Below are 27,662 nucleotides of genomic sequence, written 5' to 3' on the forward strand. Positions count from 1 at the left end.
TTGTTCTACTACCTATTATTATTCAGAGCCTCCACTTGTTCTCTAGCATTGTTTTCTAGCTTTTATTGATGGTGCCATTTTGGGTGTGTCCTGATAATCTGGCACCAATTACCAATAAGAGGGTTTACTAGCAAGACTTGTTTTTCATGTTTTTTGTTCCTTTTGTTAGGTGGTTAGTGGGTCGTGTCTGGGTGGTGATTGGGTAGTCCCATCCTCTGGAGGGGTTTAAATACTGTACAAAATCTATTGAAGGTTAACCAGCAGTGACATACAAGTATAAGACCATGGAACTGATGAGGCTAATGCTACTGCTGTGTATGGCGGGCAATGCTCTGACAAGACCGGTAAGATAGATCCACATATTTCTAGGTCTTTCCATATGACTTTACAGCAATAGAACTTTTGCATTGCTTATACATAGCACATCACTGTAGATGGGTTCATGCTGGGACTATAAATCTTCTTCTTCTTAGAATTAATGTTTATTCATTTCTTCTTCCCCTCCAGGTCTCCGATAATCAGTTAGATGGAGGTAAGTGCTCAATATTGTCATATAAAAGTATATAGATCATATATATCAGAGGATGACTCTAGGATTATAGTTTATTTTGTTTGTTTTTTATAGAATTTTTTTTCTTCTATCTCTTATTAGTCAGAGCCTCCACTTATATTGATTTCTGGCATTTATTGATGGTGCCATTTTGGGTGTTTCCTGATATTCTGGCACCAATTACCAATAAGAGGGTTTAATATATCCAATGAGGTCAGGCCGCTATTCTTGTTTGTGTGCCCAATGTAACTGAGAAAGTAGTAAACTAGTATACTACTTTTCACTTATATATTTTCATCTTTGCAGGTAATAATGATACTGACCTGGACCCCTTTATATTTGATGTCAGTTCGGAAGCTAACCAAGGTAAATATATATATAAAAGGTTTTTGCTCATGTTGTTCATAGAGGAGGGTTTATGTACTTTTCATGTTCCTGAAGTATACAGCTAGTTTTTGGTTATATTGTTTTATATGGATATATAGAAAGGGGTTATGTACTTTTTGTGTTCCTGAATTATACAGCTATTTTTTGGTTATATTGTTTTATATGGATATATAGAAAGGGTTATGTACTTTTTGTGTTCCTGAAGTATACAGCTAGTGTTTGGTTATATTGTTTTATATATAGTTATATAGATAGGTTTTATGTACTTTTCGTGCTCCTGGAGTACACAGCTAGTTTTTTGGTAGATTGACAGAGAACATAGTGAATTATAAATTGTACAGCTCATTCTTGTTTGTGTGCCCAATGTAACTGTGAAAGACCCAACTTTAAAAAAAAATTCCTGTGTATAAGGTAGACCCACTTCTGAATGACAAAGCAGGATACATGCATTGCGAGCTTTTATCGAAACATATGGCACCCTATTCATCAATATTTTCCCCAAATCCTTTAAGAAGGTAACTGGTTAGTTATATATTTCCTATATGTTCTGGGTCAGAGAAGGCTTCACTAGTACAGTATGTTCACATTGATCCTCGGTGTTTAGTCCTCGACGGGGAGGACTAAAAGAGTCCCTAGGCATATGCCCAGTTTACCATCCCATAAAACAAGCCCTGGTGATAGCATCCTATTGTGTGTTCAATTTCATGTCAGCTACGCTACTATATATAACCAATATATAACCAATTTAGCAACAGTTATCTGTAAATCAATAAATACAGATTTTTTTTTTTATCATAATCTTTCTGTTATCTTGGTTTTCATAGTGATGACCCATTGACTTCACATACTAAAGTTTACTTTTTACTAATATATTTTCATCTTTGCAGGTAACAATGAGCCTGACCTGGACCCCTATATATTTGATCTGATTTTGGAAGCTAACCAAGGTAAATATATATATATAAAAAAATAAGGTTTTTGCTCATGTTGTTCATAGAGGAGGGTTTATGTACTTTTCGTGTTCCTGAAGTATACAGCTAGTTTTTTGTTATATAGTTTTATATATAGTTATATAGAAAGGGTTTATGTATTTTTTGTGTTCCTGAAGTATACAGCTAGTCTTTGGTTATATTGTTTTATATATAGTTATATAGAAAGGTTTTATGTACGTTTCATGCTCCTAAAGTGCACAGCTAGTTTTTTGGTAGATTGACAGGGAACATTGTGAATTATAAATTGTACAGCTCATTCATTACAGGAGTATTCCAAAGGTGAATTAGAACTATGCCTTGATAGCTGTATAACACAAAAATAACACGGATTTATCCTCTATGCTCCACCACCTACTTTACACCTCCCTTGGCATAGTTCTTAAAAAAAAATAGTTAATCTTAAAAAATACCCCTTTAAGACCACCTCTAAATGTGAAACCCCAGCATTCAGGGTAAGCTATAGGCCCTATTCCACGGAACGATTATCGTCCGTATTCGGCCGATATCGGCCGCTACGGACGATAATCGTCCTGTGGAATAGAGTGCAACGATCAGCTGACATTGTTCATGTCGGCTGATCGTTGCAGTCGCTTGTTTTTCAACATATAGCAGCGATCTGCTGCCGTCGCTCCGTTGAATAGGAGCGTCGGCAGCAGACGCTGCTATATCCTGTGGGCTGCCCGGACGATCAGCGATCACCCGGGCAGCCCCCTCCCGCACTCACCCGCTCGCTACAGCCGCGTTGAATAGCGGCGGCAGCGAGCGGGGAACGAGGAGCAAACGAGCGCTGAGAGCGCTCGTTTGCTCCTCTGACGACCAGTGTAATAGGCCTTTATGTCTGGTTATATATTTCCCTGCAGTGGCCTCTGCAGGTGAAAGCTAGCATTACATGCCAGTCATTTAAAGGGGTTATCCAGCGAAAATCTTTTTATTTCAAATTAACTTGTCTCAGAAAGTTATACAGATTTGTAATTTACTTCTCTTTAAACCTCTTCCCATAATTATCCTCTGATGTATGTCCTGCAGGAAATGTCCTTTCCTTTTCAGTCTGACACAGTGCTCTCTGCTGCCATCTCTGTCCGAGACAGGAACTGTCCAGAGCAGTAGCAAAGCCCCATAGAAATTAGTTCCTGTCTCGGCCAGAGATGTCAGCAGAGAGCACCGTGACTGAAGAGAAAACATTTCCTGTAGGGCATACAGCACCTGATAAGTATGGGAATTTAAGATTTTTAAAATAGAAGTAAATTACAAATCTATAAACTTTTTTGAAACCAGTTTATATGATGGAAAAGGATTTTCGCTGGGCAACCCCTTTAAATGAATGGACGATCATGTAAAGCATGGACATAATGGATCCTTCAGAGGGAAAGATGATACGTTACTGTCTATCTATTCTGGATGTAAGGGTATTTGATGGCAACCATATGTGCTAACAGGCTGTATGTACAAGGATTATTGTTCCCTATGTGGCTGGAGTGTGTTTAGCAGTGGCAGATGGATGAGAGAATGACAGTAGGATCAGACTACACAGGGATTGTTTGTAGTCTGTAACCATGGTGACCCATTTTACTGTATAGACATAGTGTTAGTGTAAACAAAAGTGAATATACCTCAGTGCATTATAAATACTCCTATTTTCCCTGCCAGATTGCTGAATTGTTCGGGCTTGGCAATGTTCCTGAACCAGAACCCTCTGCTTTTGACTTCTGGTGGCTGGAGAGGAACTTCAGTGTGTTTAGGTTCAGGGAACAGTGCCAAACCCGAACAGTTCATAAAGTTTGCTCAATGAAACACTGATCATTTGTTTTCTTAGATGTTTCTAAATTGCTGATGGAAGGGGATGTTGCCGACGACATGTCCCGCAATGCTAGGAATTGTGATGGATGCCTGTGGGACAAGAATAACAATGTAAACATCATAGTACCATATCTTTTAGATCCTAAATTCTGTAAGTGCCTCCTATTTGTTATATCATTTTGTTTTTATATGTTTTGGGTACCCTAAGCAATATCGACAAAAAAACTATATTCAAGGCCAACATTTAACCTATACACTGAGAAAAGCTCCATAAACAATGGTGAAAGTGGCAATGTAAACAGGATCTTTTGTGGTTTTGTACCATATTAGCCTTTAGTTACTTGGCTCTAGCAGGATTTACTGGGAACTGGATATTAACCCGTCATAAAGGTCCTTTTAGACCTAAAGATTCTTGGCTTGGCCGCACCAACGTTGCCTGTATCGTTTGTGTGGCCATTTAAAGTAGTAAAACTGACAGCACAGATATGCATACATCCGTGCTGCCAGTTTTCAGATGGCGATCACAGCGGCCAGAGAGCGGGGCTGGAGCAGGGCCCATATGACACTAGAAGGAAGAAAGTGAAGATGCCAGATCACACAGCAGCGCTGATGGTAAATATACTCTACTGATGGTGATCGGCATCTGGAAACTGAAAGCGTGCATATATGCATATCCGTGCCCTCAGTTTCCTTTTTTCCATTGGCCTCACATCTTCTGTATACACAGGAAGATGTGTGGCCAATAACGATAATATTTGAACCCTGCTCTAGAGATCAAGGATTGGGGGTTTTCCCACTCCACAGCTGATCACTGTCACTTTGCCAAATGAGTTTGCCAGCTGATTATTGGCCAGATGAGTGTTTCTAGGAAAGCTTGTTGCCGGATAATTGGCCCATGTTAAAGGCCCCTACAGCTTTGTATAGGACCTAACAAGCAGGAGGAGGCAGGTGCAGATTTCTGACTCCCTGGTCAAGCCAGGACTAATTAAAAAGCTCCAGCCATCTGGGGAGAGAGAGTGATCAGCTTGGGCACTGGGAGAGTGTCACTTGTTAAAGATGTTTACAGCGCCCCCTGCTGCCCAACACTTTTTTTTTTTTATTTTACCCAGATATCCCCTTTAAGACAAGTTTTAAGTTTTCAGAAACTGGTAGAAAAAGGTAATTAACTGGATAAGTCACATTATTCATATCTCTATAATATAGTACTATATGGAGTTACCACATGATAGTGCCTATGATACTGAACTGTAGGGACTTTGTATGTTATTCTAATGGCTTGGTTCACACAGCTATGGTTTATTTGACTTATTCTTCTCTTCTTCAGCTGAAACAAATGCTGATCTGATCAATCAGGTCTTTAAAGAATTTGAGGCGATGACCTGTGTTCAGTTTGTGACCCGGACCTCGGAAATAGCCTATCTCAATATAAAGTCCGATCAAGGGTAAGTCCTAATATTCACTTAAATAATAAAAAAAGAACCTGGTTCCCATTTACTACAGTACAAAAGTGTTTATCTACGTTATTAAAGGGGTTGTCTAGTGGTCGGCCTTCTTTAATATATTGTAGCTGGTGCATATAAAAGAATTAACATGTTATCCTTACCTGTCTACACTCCGGGATGTCCTCCTCTAGTGTTGCCTGTGTCCTCCACTGACTGCAGAGCCCCCACTTCTGAGACAAACTTGTCTCGGAAGTGACAGCCAATTACTGGGCACACGGCTGTCCCGTCTCAGTCAGTGATTGGCTGAGCAGGCTATCACTCCTGAGACAAGTTCATCTCAGGAATTGGGGGCTCTGCAGTCAGCAGGGATCGCTGGTGACACTAAAAGACACTGAGGGAGCATGCACAGGTAAGGGTAACATGTATATTTTTATATGCACCAGCAGCAGTACATTGAAAAAGGCCAACCATTGGACAACCTCTTTAAAGCGACTCTGTACCAACACTCTGCCACCACAAAACACCTTGTCGGATATTTGCTTTTAATCTAAGATCTGTCCTGGGGTCCATTCAGCACGTGATGCAGTTACTGTCCTAAAAAAAACAATTTTTAAACTTGTAGCCTTGTGTCAAATTGGTGTGGCCTAGAGTGTCTGTGCCCTAGACCTTCGCCGATTCTTCGTCCTTCCTCCCCGCCCTCTTCACCATAAAGAACATCCCTGGGCAGGATTTCTCCTAATCTCCACTTGTCTGAACACTGCACATGTGCTGGATCATTAAGGCCCATGTGCAGTGTTCAGACAAGTGATGAATAGGAGAAATCCTGCCTGGGGCATTCCTAATGAGGAGGAGGGACAGAGAAGTGATGCAAGCCTAGGGCATAGACACTCTACACCACGCCAATTTGACACAGGGCTGTTTAAAAGTTTTTTTTTAGGACAATAACTGCATCACCTTCTGAATAGACTTCAGGACAGATCTTGGATTAAAAGCAGCTATCTGACGGTACAAGCAATTTGGGGAGAGGGGGGGGGGGCAGATTGTGGGTACAGACTTGCTTCAGGACCACAAAGAACCTTATTTTCGAGGGAAATTTCAGGTATTACGGAATATAGATATATTAATAGTAGGGGTTGAAGGGAAATTTGCTCATCAACAGATGTCAGGGTTTGTAATTTACCCCATGATATCTAAGGTGCTGCCATGTTAGGGGAGTAAGGGAAGGAAGTGAAATTAATAGTTTACCCAATACAGTTTGTTCAATGTGTCAACGCTTATCAGAGTTACCATCTGACCTAAAGATGGTGCCCAGTAATATTTAGATATATCTGAAAGGTTCATGCCTCCACAGGATTTGTTTCTCATCATGGTTGAGAACTTAATTCTAGTCCTGTGACTTGTCCCAACAAAATCACCAAAAATCTTTTGTAGTTTTTAAAGTATGAGTTTGCTAGTGGGACAACAAGACAGTGAAAATAGTAAAGAATCTTAGGGGGAACCATCATTTTAACAGTCTTGCCTGCCCAGGAGAAGAATACATGGGAATATGACTGAAGGATCCGAGGAATGGGATACTCTCTATCGAGTCTTCTCTGCGTCCAAGGTCTGCAGTAGAGAAGGCATTGGACAAACTCTTGCTACATGAATTAGATTTTAGTTTATATCATTTTTGTAAAGTTCAATGCTCAAGAAAATTAAATTCCTACATTGTTTTTTATTCTTTTAACAGACGTAAATCTTTAGGGTTAGCTGGCTTCCCAGCACATTCATGAAATATCAGTAAGAAATGTATCAGATCTTCAAAATGGAATCTTAACAGTCAATATGAAATATATCTAATATTTCTTCTTCAAATCTTAGTGGCTGCTGGTCGTACATTGGAAAAACGTCTGAGGAACAAGTAGTAAGCCTCAGTGCTGATTACTGCATGGTGTACGGAGTAATACAACATGAAATAATGCACAGCCTTGGTTTCTTCCATGAACATACCAGAAAGGACCGGGATGACTACATTGACATCTTATGGGAGAACATTGAGCCAGGTAAGAAGGGTCACAGCCATCCATAGTCTCTGACAGAAAAAAAGGGTAATTTTCTAAATGATTATCCTCGTATCAACCAATATAGTTATACTTATATATTTTTGAAAATACAATCATTTAGCAAACTTGTCTCCTCCTGATATGCTGCTCTTTCCATCCCATTGTTGACAGCTCGTTGTCTAGGATACCAACCACCACTCTGCTATAAAAGCAGTGGTCTGGCTGGTGTATATATACTGTATAACATATTATATACTATATATACACACATATGTATACTATAGCTACATATATACCAGCCAGGTGGTCTGTTACCTAGGCAACAAGATGTAAACAATGGGAGGAAAAGACAAGCATATCAGGAGATGGAGGCAAGTTTGCTAAATAAATGTATTTGCAAAAAATTTTAACCTGACGAGTCCTACAAATATAACTATATTCGCTGAGATGAGAATATCCCTGCAAATGTGCACTATGCACAAAGTCAATAAAAGTGAACCTGGTCAGCCCTTACATACACTTGCGGTAATAGATAGTAACATCTTCTCTCTCTTCCAGGTGGTATAGGAAATTTCGGCATTAATGATGGGGACACCTTAGGTCTTCCCTATGATTATGCCTCAGTACTGCATTACCCCCCGTAAGTTTAGATGTGTTATATTCCTTTGTTTCCTGTCTCCTTCAATGTACTCTTATTTTGGGTAAAAATAATATCCAGAATCTAACCACCTCTGAGTCAAATTTTCTTCACAACAATTTTTTTCCATTGAAGCAGAGGTCTGCAAACTTAGACCTGTACCAGTACTCTATAACTTTAGACCTGTACTAGTACTCTATATCCTTACACCTGTAACAGTACTCTATAACCTTACACCTGTAACAGTACTCTATAACCTTACACCTGTACAAGTACTCTATAACCTTATATATGTACCAGTACTCTATTACTTTAGACCTGTACAAGTACTCTATATCCTTACACCTGTAACAGTACTCTATACCTTACACCTGTAACAGTACTCTATAACCTTACACCTGTAACAGTACTCTATAACCTTACACCTGTACAAGTACTCTATAACCTTATATATGTACCAGTACTCTATTATTTTAGACCTGTAACAGTGTTCTATAACCTTAGACCTGTACTAATACTCTCTACCTTACACATGTACCAGTACTTTATAACCTTACATATGTACCAGTACTCTATTACTTTAGACCTGTAAAAGTGCTCTATAACCTTAGACTTGTACCAGTACTCTATAACTTTATACTTGTACCAGTACTCTATAACCTTACACCTGTATCACTACTCTATATCCTTACACCTATAACAGTTCTCTATAACCTTACACATGTACCAGTACTCTTTAACCTTACACATGTACCAGTACTCTATTACTTTAGACCTGTACCAATACTCTATAACTTTATACCCATACCAGTACTCTATAACCCTACACCTGAACCAGTACTCTATTACCTTATACATGTATACATGTACTCTATAATTTTAGACCTGTACCAGTTCTCTATAGGCCTCTAAGAGTGCTCTATAACCTTAGACCTCTATCAGTACCCAAAAGCCTTACAACTGTAACAGTACTTTATACCCCTAGACCTTTGACCCTAATGACTTAATGTTGCCCCTATTGGTACCCTATTTTCCCACTATGCAACATAAAGACCTGAAGACCCTAAGGTCAGTGAGGATAAGTCAACACTTGTTCTACCACATATAATTAATATATGTAACAGTTATGTAACAAACTGTAAAAGTCTACAATCCTATTAATATAGTATACAAATTAATCATCCATAGAGATGCCTATTCGAAAAATAATTTGCCTACTATAGTCCCGAAGCCTGACAGTAGTGTACCTATTGGACAACGAACAGGGATGAGTAATCTGGATTTGATGAAGATTAACACCTTATATAAGTGCAGTAAGTTCCTTACCATATATATTATTTGAAAACCTTATTCTTCTTATCTATGTGTTATTTGATGTGAATTTTATGCTCCTCGCTAACAATTATCTTTTATATAACCACAATTCTAGACCTTTGTAGGACAAAGTTGAAGACCAATTCAGGATCTTTCTCCGGAAACAGTCGTTTTGCAAATCAGTACGGTGGAAACTGCCTCTGGCTTATTCAACTGTCGAGTGGCAAGGTAAAGTCCATAAACATACATGAATAAATCAACATGCAAAATAGATATTATGGAAATTTTTGAAGCTTTGTCTCAACTTAATGGCCACCTCTTTGGATTTGTTCCAGATTTCTTTGCAGTTTAGCAATCTTGCCATCTCTTCTACTGATTATATTAAAGTCTATGATGATGTCAGCAAATCATCACGTGTCCTCTTGGATAAGACCTATGGAACGAAAAAAATCTCACCTGTAGTTTCATCTGACCGTAACATGCTTGTAGAGTTTGTGAGCAAAGCCGGTTCCAAATCAAGTCGATTTAGTGCCTCGTATTGCACCAGTAAGTGACTAGCATTTATCTAAAGATGGTCCTTAAAAATTATCCACCAAAAAACAAGGAATCGATTGTAACACAATGTCCTCCTGTCTCCTGTCCCAGCTTGGCCTACTCCATTACTGAGCATGTAAAGCTTCACCAAAGGATCATGTTATTTCTGTTCATGAGGGAAATAAGGGATGGTCAAACACAAGATGTTTGGCAATTGCCTATTTCCTTAAATATAGAGCCAACAGCTGTCTTAAGGTGACTATACACCTCCAATAACTGTTATCTCATCCTCTCCCCATCATCCCTATACATAGGGTTAAGATACATTTCCAGACTTCTCTGCCACTAAACAAAGGGGTCAAACAGTGATTATCCATCACACCCAACCTCTATCTCCAACATTATTATGGAGTTTTGGTAGAACCCCAGGTACAGACGACAAAAGTATAAAGTGTGTAAGACCTTTATGTATATTGCTAGATTTAATGCCAGGTGTCCATTTTTTTTTTTTTTTTTTTTGCTAGATCTAGGCAACTTGAAGGGATTTTGCCGAGTATGTAATGGTGAAATTGCTAACACAGCAGTGACCCAAAGATAACCCCTTTTGGAGCTAACTTTGGAGCTACTCAGTTGCTACCAAGATTTTTTAAATTCCTGAGTGACTCCCGAGTAGAGGTCAAAGCCTGATGGCATTGCGCTGTGGGGAAGTGAGCACCGACCAATCAGCTCAGCGCTTGCTTCCCTTCATTCCCTTGTTCACTAAACTGTGCTATTACATGCACAGACAGTGACCAGGGAACAGCTGGAGGCGCCGCCCGAAAAATCGTTAGATTGTCCGGACACCCCATTGAAGTCACTGACGGTCTGATGTTGCACCTGCTATTACATGGATTGATGCGGATTGCTAATCTTTTAAAATGTTGAAAGATCACGATCAGCCCACATCTGCAACATTTAATAGATAGGAAATGGTCTGCAGCATGTCACTCCGTATAATAACAGTGGCTGATCGTGGCCTTTCAACAACTGTTATTACACTGAACGATTATCCGCTTGAATGGTCGGTAATTGGCCAAGTAAGGCCAATAATTGTTCAGTGTAATAGGACCTTTAGTCACCTGTCCAACCTAAGGTTATTGAGTGTAGTAGCTTCAGTGGGTGCCCTGATCTCTGCTAAGGGTCCACACCATTGCAGCCAATCCGTGTCCTCAGTGGTTACGTGCAGTACTCCTGGCGTCACTGAAGTCACTTATTGGCGGCAGTGGTCCTGTGTCGATCACTAGTAAACAAAGACTTGTTGACTACTGGAGTTTCTGGGCTGGATCAGTGAGAATATGAGCAGTGGAAAGATGGTGGTGGTGGGTGAGAGTAAAAAGCAGAAGTGTACTCAAAAGTTATAACCATAAAAAAAAATTCTTTGTCGTCATTTAATAATTCATAATTTCTCATTACTTTTCTTCTTTAGCTTCTTGAGGAAGAGAAGAAATAAAGATACCAGTAAGAGGAGCTGCAGATAACCGGGATGATAAACACTTTTCTTCTGTTCATTTTACATCATCAATTTTCTTTGTATGTGTAGATATTTTTATTTATTAATGTCATTGATTGTGCTACATATTCATTGTGAATTTCAGTTCACAATTTGAATTTAATCATCATCTTTACATCTTGGTACGCTCCGGTATAAGCTTGGTTGTAATTTTGTTTGAAAATACAAAAGAATAAAAAAAAAATTGCAAAAACAAAAAGACAAATAACTCCTGGGCTCCATCTTTCATGTGTTATTAATAATACTTGTGTCTTCTTATATTACTTTGCTATCTAAAGTAACCTTCCATACTCTACATGTACTAGCCCCAGGGATTAATTTGTCGAAGAACTTCTGTCTATAAGGTCAAAAGCAGAAATATGGTCTCCCCCCAAAAAGGGCTCCCTAAATGTGGGCAGCTGATACATTGTAAAAAGTCCCTACAGAAGTTTTTAACTATCTCCTGGACAGGGAAAGGGCAGCCCAAAAATTGTAACCGAAAGAATGCAAATAGCATTACACATGGCCCCCCTCTCTTATCCAAACTGCTGCCTATACCCCCCTTTGTTCGCCACACTGCTCCCATATATTGCTTTGTAAAATACATGTATTTATGTACTATTATACAATGAGTGGCAGCAGTAAGTTGTGCCTGCTGTCACTAACATTTGTGTCAGGAACTGCAGGGCTGCCCAAGCCCAGGTTTCTGCTCACTTAAGGCTCTATTACACGAAGTGATTATCAGCCATATTCGGCTGATATTGTCCGTTAATCGTTTTGTGTAATAGAAGACAACGATCAGCCGACATGCACGATGTCGGCTGATCGTTGTCTTTCAACAGGCTGAAATGCCAACGATCGGCCTGGTAACGATCTGCTGTCATCGCTCCATATAACAAGAGCAGTGGCAGCAGACCACCGCTGTCTTCTATGGGCTGCTCGGACAATCTATCACGCGGGCAGCCCCCCCGACTCTTACTCGCTCCTCCTCGCTGTCAGCACATGTAATAGCACTGGAATTGGGCGGGGGAACGAGGTCAGCACTCGCTTGTTCTCCTATACAATAGTCTCCCATCCATAGTGTCCCAAACATGACTAGTTTCCCATATTTAAGACTAACACAGCAATTAGCCCCTTCTGTTTCTCCACACAGTAAATACCGCCATTTATACCCTGACACTTCTCCAAACTAATATAATTGTCACTTCTTTGTTTCACTTCTTTACCCATAAGTGGCAATAAGCCCCTCCTATACACCCAAATAATAATAATACCTGTCCCTCCAAGTAATAATAATCCCTGCATCTGTGCCCCCAAAGTAGCAATAAGACCTCCTCCTGTACCCACAGGTAGCATCACCCTCCTGTTGCCTCAAGTAGAAAACTTCCCCTCCTGTGGCCCCAAATAGCAATAATATCCCATCCTGTGGCCCAAAGTAGCAAAAATCCCCTTTAATGTGCCCCAAGTAGTACTAACACCCTCCTATGCATCAAGTATTGATAATTCCCTATCCTGTGGTCCCAGGTAGTAAAAATATTCCTTTTTGCAGCCCTAAGTAGCAATAGTCCCCTCTACTGTGGCCTCAAGTAGCAATAATCTCCCCTCCTGTTGCCCCAAATAGCAATAATTCCCCCTCCTGTGACCCCAAGTAGCAATAATCTTTCTTCTTGTGGCCCCAAGTAGCAAACCTTTCTTTTTTTCTCTTGTACCCCTGTGTAGCAATGATCCCCTAATATAAGTAGTAATACCCCCCTTCTATGCCCCCAGGTATTGATAATCCCTTTCCTGTGCCCTCCAAACAGTAATAATCCTCCTCCTGTTCCCCCAAGTACCAATAATCCCCCCTCCTGTGCTCCAAGTAGTAGCTTTATTATTTACTATAAGACTGCAGTACAATATAAAAGGTTTTCTCTCACCAGAGTACCCCTTATAGGTCACATCCAGCAAACTCGAGGGGCACTTTAGCGGCTCATGATCCCAATCCACTTCCCTGGAAACTGATGATCCAAAAACTTTCAAAAATCAAATCCATAATGGGGGGGGGCACCATCCTGCTGGAGAAGCAGATTCTGGGCAGCAGTGCAATTATTGTCACCAGGAATGGGACCACTATACTTGTGTCTAGCACACTATAACTTTCTGTGCGTCAACCATCTTAGGATGCAGATGGGGTTTTTTGTACACCTCCCCATTCACCTAGAACTTTGTCCACTCCACTGAACAGTACCATCTCTATGTACTGGATCTTGTAAGGGTGAAATTTGTGCATTGTGAGTATCCATCCAATCAAGGTTTGACTCACCTACAGTAACTACTATGTGAATAAAAGACTAGACTAGAAGAATATACCTGATTTCTTACAAAACCAGCGCCACACCTGTGTGTGGTATTACAACCCAGCTCAATGAAGTTCAATAAAACTAAGCTGCAACACCACATGCAAACTGAGGACAAGAGTAATGCTGTTTCTGGAAGAAAGCATGTTTTTTTCTAATCCTGGATGACTTCTGTAAGGCTGTGTTCACATTTTTTGAGTTACTTTCAGCTGTATTTCTGTTTACACACGGGTTTTTTTTGTTTTTGGTCGATTTTTCCTCCAGCTGTTTACAACTGAAAATGAAGCTTAAAGAGCAGTGTGTGAACATAAAAAATAATTTAAAGGGGTAGTGGGGCGCTAAGAAATTATTCAAAAAATAACACACATTACAAAGTTATACAACTTTGTAATGTATGTTATGTATGTGAATGACCCCCTTCCCGTGTTCCCCGACCCCGCCCGTGTACCCGGAAGTGTAGTGCATTATACATACCTGATCTGTGTCGACCGACCCCGTCTGTAATCTTGTCAAAGACGTATACTGCACTACACTTCCGGGTACACGGGCGGGGAACACGGGAAGGGGGCCATTCACATACATAACATACATTACAAAGTTGTATAACTATGTAATGTGTGTTATTTTGTGAATAATTTCTTAGCACCGCACTACCCCTTGAAGTTAAATTAAAAAAAAATGCTACTCAAATTCCATAAATTTCCAGACTTATCCAAACTATTGTTATCAAAAATAGTAGCTCCAGTGGGTACCCTGATCTCTGATAACTATGTAGATCCCTAGCGTGTTTGGGTCACTAGATTATGGGTCACAGCGAATCAGAATTGCAGTCAATAAATCTCTCTTAGGCTAGGGCTACACAGTGATTCCAGGGTGCACAACCAGGAAGTGCCATGTTGCCTTGCCTGGTTGCACAACCCCTTTACTCATTTAAGTGAATTCGGTCTCATTGCAATGGATTTTTTGCCACTGTGGGGTCATGTTCGTGGACTTCGTTGGGTCACGCTGCAACCCCATTCCTTCACTTGTATGAGTGAAGGGGTCACACAACCAGGAACCATAACCTTGGTCTCCTTGGTGAGAATAACCAGCCAGTCAGTACAAAACAAGACAAAAGTCACCCAAAACAAAAGATTTCAGTGGAACTGGCCAACAGTCTAATGTGCCTGATCTTTTGTCCATGAATAATCTTTCAGGAAAGAATGCTCCCAGAAAATTCCCTAAATATTGTCAGGACATTCCCAGAAAATCATTTGTCCTTCCCCCGTTGTCATTGATCTTGTATGAATCAGTTTTCAAACACAGTATAAAGTCACAATAGGTCAGGAGATAAGATAGAGGTCAAGGTAGTCAGACAACAAGAGACCAATAAATACAGATGGCCATGACAACTAAGGGCCCTATTCCACCGGACGATTATCGTTTGCATAATCGTTAACGATTAACGATCTCAAACGACCGCTATTGCGAAAGACCTGAAAACGTTCGGTCCTTTCCATGGAACGATAATCGTTACTTATGATCGTAATTGCGATCGTTTCTCTTCGCTATTTATTCGCTATTGCGTTCGTATCTATTGCGAACGACCGAACGATGTCTTATTCAATGCGAACGATTTGCGAACGAGCAACGATAAAAATAGGTCCAGGTCTTATAAAGCGATCAACGATTTCTCGTTCGGTCGTTAATCGTTAACTGCCTTTCAACCGAACGATTATCGTTCAGATTCGAACGATTTAACGATAATCTGAACGATAATCGTCCGGTGGAATAGGGCCCTTAGTCACCTCTTCGCTGAATAAACTGGTCTAGAGGTCCTATTAGACAAAGTGGTTTTTAACGATTAACGATCACAAACAAGATTGATTATCGTTAACTTGAAATCGTTCACCATATTACACAGAACGATAATTGTTAGTTACAATCGTTACTATGATAGTTTACTCCATCTGATCCCAGCAAATGAAGGATGTGAAATTCCACTGAACGATTGGTGAGTGAATATGGAATTATATCGGACGAATGTGGCATTACAGCGACCGATTACCGATGATTTTGGTCTTAGCACCAAAGGAAAGTTGAGTGATTTCTTGTTGGTCATTTATCGTTTAAATTTGAACGATATAACGATAACCCGCACAATAATTGTATAACATGTATCATCGTTCCACCATTTTTCAGATTCTATAGCTTTAGCTGTCCAGGCAGTTTTGCAACAGCTGGAGAGTCATGGGTTTGACACCACTCCTATATAAAATAACTGATAATGTTGTTGTGATAGACACTACATACTGGAATGGCAACTATCATGTTGAGAGCAGTGATATAAATACTTTGAGGCTTTTTACTCAAGTTTTTTTTCATTTACCCTGTCGGTTTATATTTCCAGCATATTTACTAAAAGTGTTTGACACAAATTTGACAAAAATCGAAACCAAAATAGGAGCGCGTCCTTTAAAACCCGTCTAAGCAGACAGATTGATCAACCAAAAAAAAATATATTTTACTCGTTTTCTTTTCTAAAAAAAAAACACAGCCATATTGTGTGTGTGGGATGGTTGGGTTTTAGATTTCTTCTGTGTTGTGTTGAGCGAGCATGCGTGGATGCTCTGCAAAACACATTACAAATGCAATGGGGATGGCCAACAACTGGAGGTCCCTGCTGTCTATGTAACGTGTTTTGCAGAAAGCTATCACATTTTTTCATACTACTTTATACTAATACTACTTTATACAATTATAGATATAATAAAAGATGTGCCCATGAAGTCTTTAAAAATTAATACATGAAAGGGAACCAACTACCTAAAAAACAATCATCAGAGCTAACACACTGTAGCTGGTACGCGCTGCTAGGACAGCCCCTAGATGACGCAGCATGACAGAGAGCTGTACATAGACTGTCAATCATTTAAATTCACTAAATATAGCGGCTGAACATGTTAGCTTACAGAACTGTCTTTTGGTGGGAGCAGGAGATTATCCATAATCCACTGCGCCTGTCCAATCAGCTGAAAACCCCACTGTGATGTCAGCACCCCCCCCCCCCTCACCCTCTATATAAGTTGATTGGCTTCCTTAAGGTGGCCAGTCAGCTGCAGTTAGAGCAGGGAGAGAAATACAGAGAAATAGGGACAAAGAGTAGAGGATAGGAGGGTGGATTGTGGGTGGTTTTCTGTGAAGCCATTGTCCAGTATACCAAGTCACTGGGTGCTAGGTGTGCATTATAGGAAATCACTGTGAACACAGTACCCATCTTATTAACTCACTGGGGGCTCATTTATGTCCACTGCTGTCCTGGGAGAACATTGATATTACGCCGCTGTTCCACCAATGACTACTACTGTCCATGACGGAAATTGAATGATCGACAGGCTGATATTCGTGAAATCCCAATTTTTACTCGTTCTCCACTCGCTGAGCGCAGAGGAGCGGGGGGGGGGGGTTTATGAACAAGGTGGTTACAGAGAGCTGTGGGAGGCGCAATTTTTAAAAATTTATGACAACTTTCTGACAAAGAGATGTAAATCCTTAAAGGGGTACTCCAGCGGGGGGGGGGGGGGCACTTTTGTGCTGGCTCCAGCGGCGGGTCCCGCATTGCGGCGCTCCAGTGCATGTTCCCGGACGCTTCCGGGTGTCTGATGCAGGCCCGAGACGTGACGTCTCAGGTCCGCTCAGCCACTCAGTAAAGTAAGCGGGATCTGAGCAGACTTGAAACGGATCCCGTTTCCTTCACTGAGTGGCTGAGCGGACCTGAGACATCACGTCTCGGGCCCGCGTCAGACACCTGGAAGCGGCCGGGAACCGGGCACCGGAGCGCCGCGATGCGGGACCCACCGCTGGAACCGGGGAGGTGAGTGGACATCTTTTCCCTTGGCCACCTCCTCCGCGGTCCCAGCACAAAAGTGCCCCCCCCCCTGCTGGAGTACCCCTTTAAGCCATCACGGTTCACATGGTCAGCTGTAAGTACATATGATAAACCTATCCTAATTAGAGCCATTTCTTCTTCCCATAAATTTTGTAGTTATCATGGTGTTCACCATACCTCACCCCTATGTCACTTTGTTGCGGACAACCTATGGTAAATCTTGCAGTGTGTATGTGTTTTGTTGTGAGCCCTGTGATATAAAAATTTGATGGGGAAATGAATGGCGGAGAGACAAAGGGTCATGTAGTAGATGATAGACATAGGCATAGACAGTGAATCCATTTCCCTGTAAGGGTATGTTCACATTGCGGAATACATGTAGAGACTTCAAGTGGATTCCGCTGCACGGCCTCCGCTTGAAGTTCCGCCCGTCCCATTGACTCAATGATATTTGTTGGCGAAACCCGCCATCTGCCCAAAGAATAGACATGGCAAGGTGCCATCTTGTTAAGCGACATAAACGTGTCCACTACTCAGCCCTTTTTTCTGAATAACTGATGGTGGTTGTCTGAGGTTGGATTGGGGCATCTGTGGTGGATATCCCCCCCCCCTTGTTCTCGATCCTCGATTTGGTCTCCTACAACCTCTCCCTCTTGTCCATCCTAAAAGTGTGCATACACCTTTCATAACTTTCATAAAGGGATCGGGCAATGATTTTTCATTATGCCCAAACCCTCCAACATCATCTGTCGTGGACTGTCAAGAAAGTGACATACACTTTATACTGATGGACGAACCCACCAGCAGAGCCTCCTAATTGTCCAACAAAGCAAATGAACACAGTCTTGCAGCTGGTCGTATACTGACTCTGAGGCCGCTAGGGACAATACAATTCTTAATGTAGTTGGCTGGTTATTGCATTTCTTATGATTTAGGGCCCTATTACATGGAGCAATAATCGGCTGATTTGGCAGATTATTGCTCTGTGTAATAAAGACAGCTGATCATCAGCTGATTGTGTCTTTTGGTCCTGCCTAAAAATCATCCGCCACCGTACATGCATTGCTACGTGTGATCTCGATGGGTGAACAACAACTGATGGATGTGTAAGGAATATGCCCGCTCCCCATTAACTTCCCAGCTTCTGCACGCAGCCTCGGATGAAACTTCAGTGCCGATCTCTAAAGTGACAGGGGCAACTCAGCCAATCACTGACTGTGACAGGTTAGCACCACCGCCAGTGATCGGCTGAGCAGTCTGTCACCTTAGAGAGCAGGTCTGAAGTCCTTGCAGCGGCTGCGGGCAGAAGCCAGAAAGCCACCGGAGAAGTATGTATGAACTTTATTATTTTACACTAAATGCAAGGGCTGCACGGATATCTCTAATGATATATACAGCCCTTACTACATGATAGATGAGTCCGGAAAGAGATTCAATAAATGAGCGCAGATTCAGGAGATCGGCGCTCGTTTACATCGGTTTTCAGGCACTATAGTATACTCCTTGTGAAGTTCGTAAAAGTCCTTGAAAGCTGTTTCAGATGCTATTTCCTTCCCTGAAGCCAGTGATTCTTGTTCCAAAAAAAACAAAACAAAAAAAACCTTCCTGTTCCACGACGGCGGCGCGCCGATGTCTTCCGCACGCCGCGCACGCACAGCATCTTCTCCCACCGTACTGCGCATGCGCAGCGTGTGAAAGACGCGCCCCGCCGTCGTGGAACGCAGGCCAGAGATGACGTTGGCGGAGCGCAGGTCTTTGAATCACGCCCCTCTGGGCGTGATTATGGCGCTGGAAGCAGCCCAGGACCTGGATAACTACGCCCAGGACCATGACTAGTTAAAGAGTCACTGTCGTATTTTTTTTTTTTTTTGCAGAAATCAATAGTCCAGGCGATTTTAAGAAACTTTGTAATTGGGTTTATTAGCCAAATCTGCCATTATCTGCATGTAAAAAGCCTTTTCCCAGGTCCCCCCCTCCTTCCTCTTTTTCATCCACTCTGAAAAATCTGAAAATTGTGACTTGTTGCAGGAGACGTCCCCTGTCTGCTCTAGGGAGAGGGGAGGGGGGAGGAGGAAGGAGGGAGTTAGCCGGCAGCAGAAAGCAGATAACAGAGGATTACAGGCACGGAGCTGGGTGACAGCTGTAATCCGAGCTCAGACAGGTCACTGGTGACTGTCACAGGAGATATCCCGTGAGGGATTTGTAGATTAACTCTTTGTTGTCCTGTTTTGGTCTTTTCTTTAGCTCTCTCCATAGGAGAACAATGAAGACAGGGGGGAGAGCTTCAAACTGCTTTTTCATGATAAAAATGCATTTTTCGGATAATAAACCCAATTACAAAGTTTCTTAAAATCGCCTGGACTATTGATTTCTGCAAAAAAAAATTTCACGACAGTGACACTTTAAGTCCACCATGACTACTTGGGGCTGATTAGCATACGGCGCGGGACTTCACAAATGTAAGATTGCGGGGTAATAAAGATGGGGACAAAGGGTACAGGGGGATGTTTGGGAAGCGTGCTGGGTGATGTACCAGCACGTTTCCTTATCAATGGGGGCAATTTTGGTGTGATTGGTTCCACTTTCTGAAACCAGTTGATTTGAAAGAAATAAAACTTTTGCCTGAGTACCCCTTTAAATGATATATTGTGGCCTGTCACAGACAATAGCCCTAACTATACTAATTAAAGTCCTGATATCAGTCCCAAAAAGCAAAGATGGCGGTTGTTTCTCTTCAGAACTGTATTTGTCACGGCTCCTAAGCTGTCTCAGCAAATCTCTTATCTCTCAACAGGGCTCAATCACAGAAAAGTGTATCTACCTTCCTCACTAGTTGTGGGTCCCAAAGGGAAAGATGCTCCCTGTGGACAGCATCAGGTCAGTCTGCATCTGCTACAGCCAGCTGTCTCATCAAAATGGCAGCTCCAGACTTTCCTCAGCTCCTCCTGCTTCTTCCCTCAGGTCACATGTTTCAACTGTCAGGGTCATCTCCCTTGACAACTACACAGCCTTAGGCCCTATTCACACATCCTGTTCCTGTCCGCAATTGCGGATCCGCAATAATATAGGACCAATGTATTTCAATGGACCTATACACACATCCGTGTTGTGTACTGGGCTGCAATCCGTTCCGCAAAAAAAAAAGGACAGACCCTAGTACGGACAGTAACTGACACATCCAATACAACTCTATGGGGTCTGTATTTTACTGAAGCAATACGGATGCAATACGGATGCAATACGGATGCAATACGGACTGAATTTGCGGATTGTATACTGACTGAAATTTGCGGATTGGAAAAATATACTGACGTGTGAATAGACCCTTATACTGCCAAACAGTGACATCTTGTGGCCAAATGCAGAATGTTCAGAACTCAGATATCTTTGGAGGTTTAGTAGAGAATGAATGGCGCATCAACTGATTATGTGCGCTGCTGCTCCATTCACTCAGAAGACAAAAGTCCTTCTTTCTCATGATAGGTGGGACCCCACTGATCCAATACCTATCACCTATTCTGTGGATAGAAGATGAGTTTGAATCTTGGGATAACCTATTAAGGGTGCCTTCACACCTACCGTATTGCAGTAGAAAATCCGCTGCGGATCCGCAGCAGATTTAACTAAATGAATGAACACAGCATTAAATACGCACTGTCAAATCCGCTGCGGATCCGCAGCGGATTTTCTACTGCGTTACGGTAGGTGTGAAGGCACCCGGGGGCTAGGTTCAGACTATGTAAGTGTGCGGCTGTATATGCGGCTGTAATTGTGCAGCGGTATTTTTGGTGGTTCGTGTGTATGGTTGGAAGTATAGGATATGCGGCTGTCAAGAGCACACTCCGTATGAGTTTCGGGCCTGATTGTATCCGGGTCCGTAAAAAATGAGCAAGACCTTAATCTGACTGCAGATTAGACCTAAAGACACATTGCCCGATAGCACCCCTCTCTTATACAGACTGCTCCCCATGGCTGTCCTCTTCACACACTGCTCCCCATGGCTGCCCTCTTTTATACAGACTACTCCCCATGGCACCCCTCCCTTATACATACTGCTCCCCAAGGCTGCCGTCTTCACACATTGCTCCCCATCGCTTCCCTCTTCACACATTGCTCCCCATGAACCCCCCTCTTTTATATAGACTGCTCCCCATGGCACCCCTCTCTAATACAGACTGCTTCTAATGGCACCTCTCTCTTATACAGACTGCTCCCCATGGCACCCCTCTCTTATATAAACTGCTCTCCATGGCACCCCTCTCTTATACGGACTGCTCCCCATGGCCCCCCTCTTATACAGACTGCTCCCCATGGCCCCCCTCTTATACAGACTGCTCCCCATGGCACCCCTCTTTTATACAAACTGTTACCCGTGGCACCCCTCTCTTATACAGACTGCTCCCCATGGCACCCCTCTCTTATACAGACTGCTCCTCATGGCAACTCTCTGTTTTACAGACTGCTCCCCATGGCACCCCTCTCTTATACAGACTGCTCCTCATGGTACCCCTCTTATACAGACTGCTCCCCATGGCACCCCTCTCTTATACAGACTGCTCCTCATGGCACTCCTCTTATACAGACTGCTCCCCATGAACCCCTCTTTTATACAGACTGCTACCCATGGCACCCCTCTCTTATACAGACTGCTCCCTACGGACCCCCTCTTTTACACAGACTCCTCCCTATGGCTGCCCTCTTCACACTTTGCTCCACCTGGCTTGAGTTTAGCCCCTCTGCCTATGGGCATGTTAGCAGTACACTTGTTCCTAAAAGGTCCACCCCTCCCCCCCAACCCTATTGATGGCATTTTTTCCACATATAAAAACACTAGTTAAAAATTTCAGATTGATGTTATATTTTAGTTTGCCAGGTTACATTGTGGCATCAATGTGTTAGAGCAGGCCATACAGTAGGTAGAGGCTGAAAAATCTTCCCCAAGCAGCAGGTAGGTTTACAAGGACAAACTTTGTAAGTAAAGGTAATCAATTTATTCAGCAGAGTGTTACAAATAAGTGAAATGTATAACCAGACACCCCCTCCACAGTAATTGAACTGTATGACCAGACACCCACCCCCCTCCGATGTATAAGTGTGGCGAGTGCTCGACTGGTCACCTATAGAGATGTTCCGGGTGACACCACCTCTATGGTGGTTGGTCGGTGGAATATAGCCCAGCCAGATGGTATGTTGTTGTGACGCCAGTGCTGACACAGCACACAGGTATGGAGGGCACACCTACCTTTAGTTTTTGAAGCTGGCTATACCCTTTCCCCTGTGGTCGATGACCTGCTAGGCTGTGATGGGTCCCTTGGGCGCTTATCACAGTAGTCCGGAGTGGAGTTGTGGAGAGGAGTAGGTCGTGAAAGCTTAGAGTAGTGGAGAGGAGTTTGCCTTGAGAGTCCCAACCCAATTTAGTATTGTGCTCTGCCGGAACTTTAGAAGAAATAGAATACTTGAGAGTACTTGAGAGTAGAAGTATACTTGTGCCCGTGTTTCGTCCTCCGTCATAATACCACCTATTGCCCTTCATTGTCGGGTGACCCGTCCTAACAAGGTGACACAAGCCCCAGTCTTGGTTACCTGATTTGAGCAAGGTGGCCAAAATTACCTGGTTACACCTGCGCTGCGAAATAGAGTACATAGGCTTGTAGCAACTTTGCTCTATCCGGATCAGTTCCTCTAGCTTTAGGATATTGTCCTGCACCTTTAGAGATGTTCAACAGGGTGGGTTGGGGTGATCCCTGACTTGTCCTCTCTGTTGTCGTTTAGCACTGCATAGTTGAAGTAAGTGTTGCTTGGAAGAAAATAGTCTCTGTGTTTCCCATGTAGGTACACTACAGCTGTTCTGTCCCAAAGGGGGAACCTGGCTAAACTCTTCCAGGGATTCTGGTCTGTGTGTCTTGCCTCTACCCCATGTGACAACTTCCTACAGGGTGTGTAACAACTTCTGTGAGTGGTGGAGAAGAGAGTGCAAAGAGAAAGGTGAATAGAGATAGCTGTGCAATATACAAGAATACATATACATTTTAGCGACATCTAGTGGCAAAACTTAGGCATAACCTCATTACCAGAAAAAAAGGAAAAATTGGCAGCACATCTATGATTCTGTTCACACTGCAGGTTGCACGTTGCTTGTGGCTTAAGTACAGACAAAAAAAACAGAAGGTGCAACAGCAACCCACACGGTAAACACCTGCTCTGTAGATATTAAAAAGTGAGGACCTTAGCAAACTATTTGATCAGAGTGTACCATGTTGCCACTTTAAGGCGTCCTCGAGACATGGTGACTACTCTAGCATTTTCCCACTAGCAATGGCCTCTCCTAGGCTGAATAAGCCTACAACTGGGCAGATAGGAGCCAAATGATCTCTTTTTATAGCACCCTTATAGCAACCTTATTACCACTTGACTTTGAGTACAGGCTTTTGCGAGGGGTGTACAGAATAGCAACACCCGTGGTGGGACACCACATAAACAGACACCCCCTCCAAAGTAAGTGAAATGTATAAGCAGACACCCCCGCCACAGTAAGTGAAATGTATAAGCAGACACCCACTCCACAGTAAAGAAATGTATAAGCAGACACCCCCTCCACAGTAAAGAAATGTATAAGCAGACACCCCCTCCACAGTAAGTGAAATGTATAACCAGACACCCCCTCCACAGTAAGTGAGACGTATAACCGACACCCCCTCCACAGTAAGTGAGACGTATAACCGACACAAGTCCAATTTGGGGCAGCACAAACTTACAGGTATAGGTACAGGTGCACTCCTGTAGGTGCTGAATCACTGCCCTTAAAGGGGTTACCCAGCACTACACTCTTGTCTTTAGTTTGGGTGCATGTTTTTCAATTTAGTTCCATTGAAGTGAATGGAGCTTAATTACAAACCACACTTGAACTGGAGACTAGAGTGGTGCTGTCTCTGTAAGAAAGCAGCCATGTTTTTGTATTGCTGGATAACCCCTTTAAACGATATCCAGAGAAAACACAAGGATGCATCCTCTAGACACATTTGCACGGACCCACTGATTTGAATGGGTGATGCCAGTATGCAGCATGGATAATGGCCCTTTTATGAATTCATAGCAACTACAGATGTATAAAAAGGGTCTATTTAAATCAATGGATAGTATACTTGTTCACAATTATGGATCGGTGTACCTGTGTCTTCTATTAATTTTTGCTCTCAAAGATTCGCTAGGTATTATTTTTAGGGGATTTCTAATTTTTCCATGAAGAAGAATTCACTTTCTTCCAGCCACCAGGGGGAGCTGTTAGGGTCACGGCGGTGTCCCGTGCTCCGGACCGCCGCCGCACCCTCTCTCCTACATCTGCAGCAGCCGGTGTCCGCAGGCAGGGACCCGGCGCTGCTGTTGCTTTGGCCCCGGGGGGCGCCTCACCTCACCACGCTCCTGTCCGTCGCTGTGCCGGCTGGCGCGCGCGTCCCAGCCTTCTAGGGCGTGCACGCGCCGGCTGTCTCAGATTTAAAGGGGCAGTGCGCTCCTAATTGGTCTGGTTGTCAATCACTCCCCTATAAGTTCCAGCCCTGCCCCCTTCCAGGTGTTGGAGCCTCTACATGCTTCCCATAGCGTTTGGCCCAGCTCCCTGTTGTTCCTGATTCCTATCCGCTACCTGGTCCCTAGTCCTTGTTCCTGGTTCCTGCTCCCCTGTTACACCATTTCTCCTGTGTTCAGCCTGACTCCTGCGGTTACGCCTACAGACCTCTGCCAGCACCATCTCCTGCCTACTGCTCCTGCCACGCCTCGCCTGCCGTCACTAGCAACCAAGCCAGGGGTAGCGACCTGGGGGTCGCCTGCCGCAGCAAGTCCATCCCGCCTTGCGGCGGGCTCTGGTGAAAACCAGCGGCCCCTTAGACTCCGCTCCCTGGTGAGGTTAGTGCCATCGCTGGTGACGGTCCAGTGGATCCACTACTCCAGGCGTTACAGGAGCTCACCGCAGTGCACTCATACAGCACAGCAGTGCCAGCTTATAATATGGTGGTAGGTGATAGGATAATGGTAGACTGTATGCAGCTCTACATCTGGCGGTAGGGGACAACGGGGATGGCGGCAGAAGGGACCATCAGGGTTAGTGGCAGGTAACAATCTTCATGGAGGCGCTAGGTACCAATGCCAACTAGACTGGAAAATCTTACCGGAAACTGAAAATTTTTGATTGCATTGGCAACCATTTTAGTCACCCTCTGGAGGGCTGCACGGCATTCTCTGGCAAGCTACCCCTGGGCTGTGTGTTGTGCAGGTCTGTATTAGAGGAATCCTGTATTGTGAGTCTCTAAGGTGTTGTTTATATTGTGTATGTAAATCATCCTGTTTTCTCCATCACATTAGACTAATGGGCCCATTAACTAAAGACAGAAAAACAGTGAAACTGTGCACAATGGAACAGCAGGTATCACCTGTCCTATGGAGATCACAGGTCTGTACAATGGCCGGAGGGTCTAAGATTGTTGTAGACGGAATATTTACCACGTCCTCACCACACCTGCTGGTCCTGAACTTCTTACATTCCCTGAAAAAGGGCCTAATGGTCACCTATTATAATAGTTGACACCTGTCTGTTTTGATGCCCTTAAGTAGGAGGTGTGGACCAAGAGTGGAACTGCCACAGAGGAAAACTATTCATTTCAAGGACGTTTCAAGGTCAATGGCTCCCCAGCGATTCCTTCATATAGGGCCTAAGGGCTGTATTAGATGGCCCAACCCCACTGCTGTAAGCAAGCGCCGTTCTGGCAGAGTCTATACAAGGCTCGATAACTGTGCGTGTGGGGCTGTACAAACATCATTAGCGATGTACATGCAGCCCTTGCTTTATCTAGAAAATAATAAAACAGAATATAGGAAAAGGCGGCACTCCAATTATAGTGAATAAAAGTGGTTTAGTTCATTCACCCAGTATGCAACGTTTCAATCTTCCCAATGAGATCTTTGTCACCCTTCGGGACCTAGGTCTGGGACCGTGAGGCTGTGCACCCTACCTGAGCCTTGAGCCGCACAGTGCCGTTCTGCAAACAGTTATTTGATAGAGAATAATAAAGATGTAGTTATACTTACCTCTCTATGCTCCCCCAGTGTCCTCCCGCCTCTTCCCCGCTGACTGCAGTCACCACTGGCAGTTTTAACCTGTCTCAGCAGTGATACGTGGATATAAGATCCTTATGTTTAATGACTACTCCGCAGCAGTTATCCAAAAACAAAAGGCTTTTACGCATATTTGCTCAGCATTAGTGAAAAAACAAATACTATTTGCTCTTCTCTTCCCAGCCATACTAAAAGTCTTTAAAGCCGATGGCTCAGCCTCCATATATCACTCTTCTGAGGAAGCCATTTCTTCTCTTAAAGAGGTGAAGGGTCTTGTTCCACTCCCACAAGACAAAAGCAAAAGGCTACGCTTGGATAGCCCCACTGAGACAGTGGAAAACATGTAAGATATCTGAGATTTTCCACTTATATACTGGACGCTTTTCTGTTCATCTGATTTGAGTACCTTTCATTGTTTCACTAATAAAGGGATTCCTCCTGTAAAGAAATACCTCTCCTCATATTGTGCTACTTATTTTAGGAAAATTCTGCTTTAGGGCTAATTCACACATCCGATGTTCTGTCCACAATTGTGGGCACGCAATTACGGACAGAACATGAAACCAATGTTATCCTATCTCCCCGTTCACATGTCCGTAAGTGTATACGGGGCCGCGATCCGTGCCTCAAAAAAAAGAACATGTTGTAATGCGGACCGTTTTTGTGCGGCACGGATCTCTGGGGTAATGATGTGTGAACGTAGTGCTCCGTGAAGCATGGAGCACTACGGATACACATACGGTAGTGCGGTCCGCGGCCACGGACTGCACTACGAGTGTGTGAATGTGGCCTTAGGGTAGCTTCACACGTACCGCATCACAGCAGAAAATCCGCTGCGGATCCGCAGCAGATTTGACTAAGTGAATGAACACAGCATCAAATCTGCTGCGGATCCGCAGCAGATTTGGCAGTGCGGATTTAATGCTGTGTTCATTCATTTAGTCAAATCTGCTGCGGAACTGCTGCGGATCCGCAGTGGATTTTCTGCTGCGATACGGTACGTGTGAAGCTACCCTAAAGGGGTACTATGGCGGGGGGGGATTTTTTTTCGATCTGGTTGGGGAGGAGGTGGCTGAGGGCAACGACGTCCACTCACCTCCCCTGTTCCAGCGGCGGGTCCCATATCGCGG

The 27,662-nt window shown here is 43.2% G+C and overlaps 1 protein-coding gene across 1 annotated transcript; it reads left to right on the plus strand.

Annotated features, from left to right (window-relative positions):
• The first annotated feature begins 284 nt into the window (after positions 1 to 284).
• On the plus strand, positions 285 to 11,168 carry LOC138795276 (astacin-like metalloendopeptidase). Its single transcript, XM_069974268.1, has 10 exons — positions 285 to 344; positions 508 to 532; positions 857 to 916; positions 1,825 to 1,884; positions 3,743 to 3,877; positions 5,051 to 5,168; positions 7,029 to 7,210; positions 9,277 to 9,389; positions 9,497 to 9,707; positions 11,161 to 11,168. Exons 1-10 carry the CDS (start codon positions 285 to 287, stop codon positions 11,166 to 11,168), a joined length of 972 nt encoding a protein of 323 aa, XP_069830369.1.
• The last annotated feature ends 16,494 nt before the right edge of the window (positions 11,169 to 27,662 follow it).

The sequence above is a fragment of the Dendropsophus ebraccatus genome, chromosome 6 (assembly GCF_027789765.1).
Source record: "Dendropsophus ebraccatus isolate aDenEbr1 chromosome 6, aDenEbr1.pat, whole genome shotgun sequence".
Lineage (NCBI taxonomy): Eukaryota > Metazoa > Chordata > Amphibia > Anura > Hylidae > Dendropsophus > Dendropsophus ebraccatus.

Coding starts and splice junctions, on each gene's coding strand:
- LOC138795276 (XM_069974268.1), top strand. CDS start 285: ATGGAACTGATGAGGCTAATGCTACTGCTGTGTATGGCGGGCAATGCT. Junction 533..856: donor CGATAATCAGTTAGATGGAG/GTAAGTGCTCAA, acceptor TCATCTTTGCAG/GTAATAATGATACTGACCTG. Junction 5,169..7,028: donor AATATAAAGTCCGATCAAGG/GTAAGTCCTAAT, acceptor TTCAAATCTTAG/TGGCTGCTGGTCGTACATTG.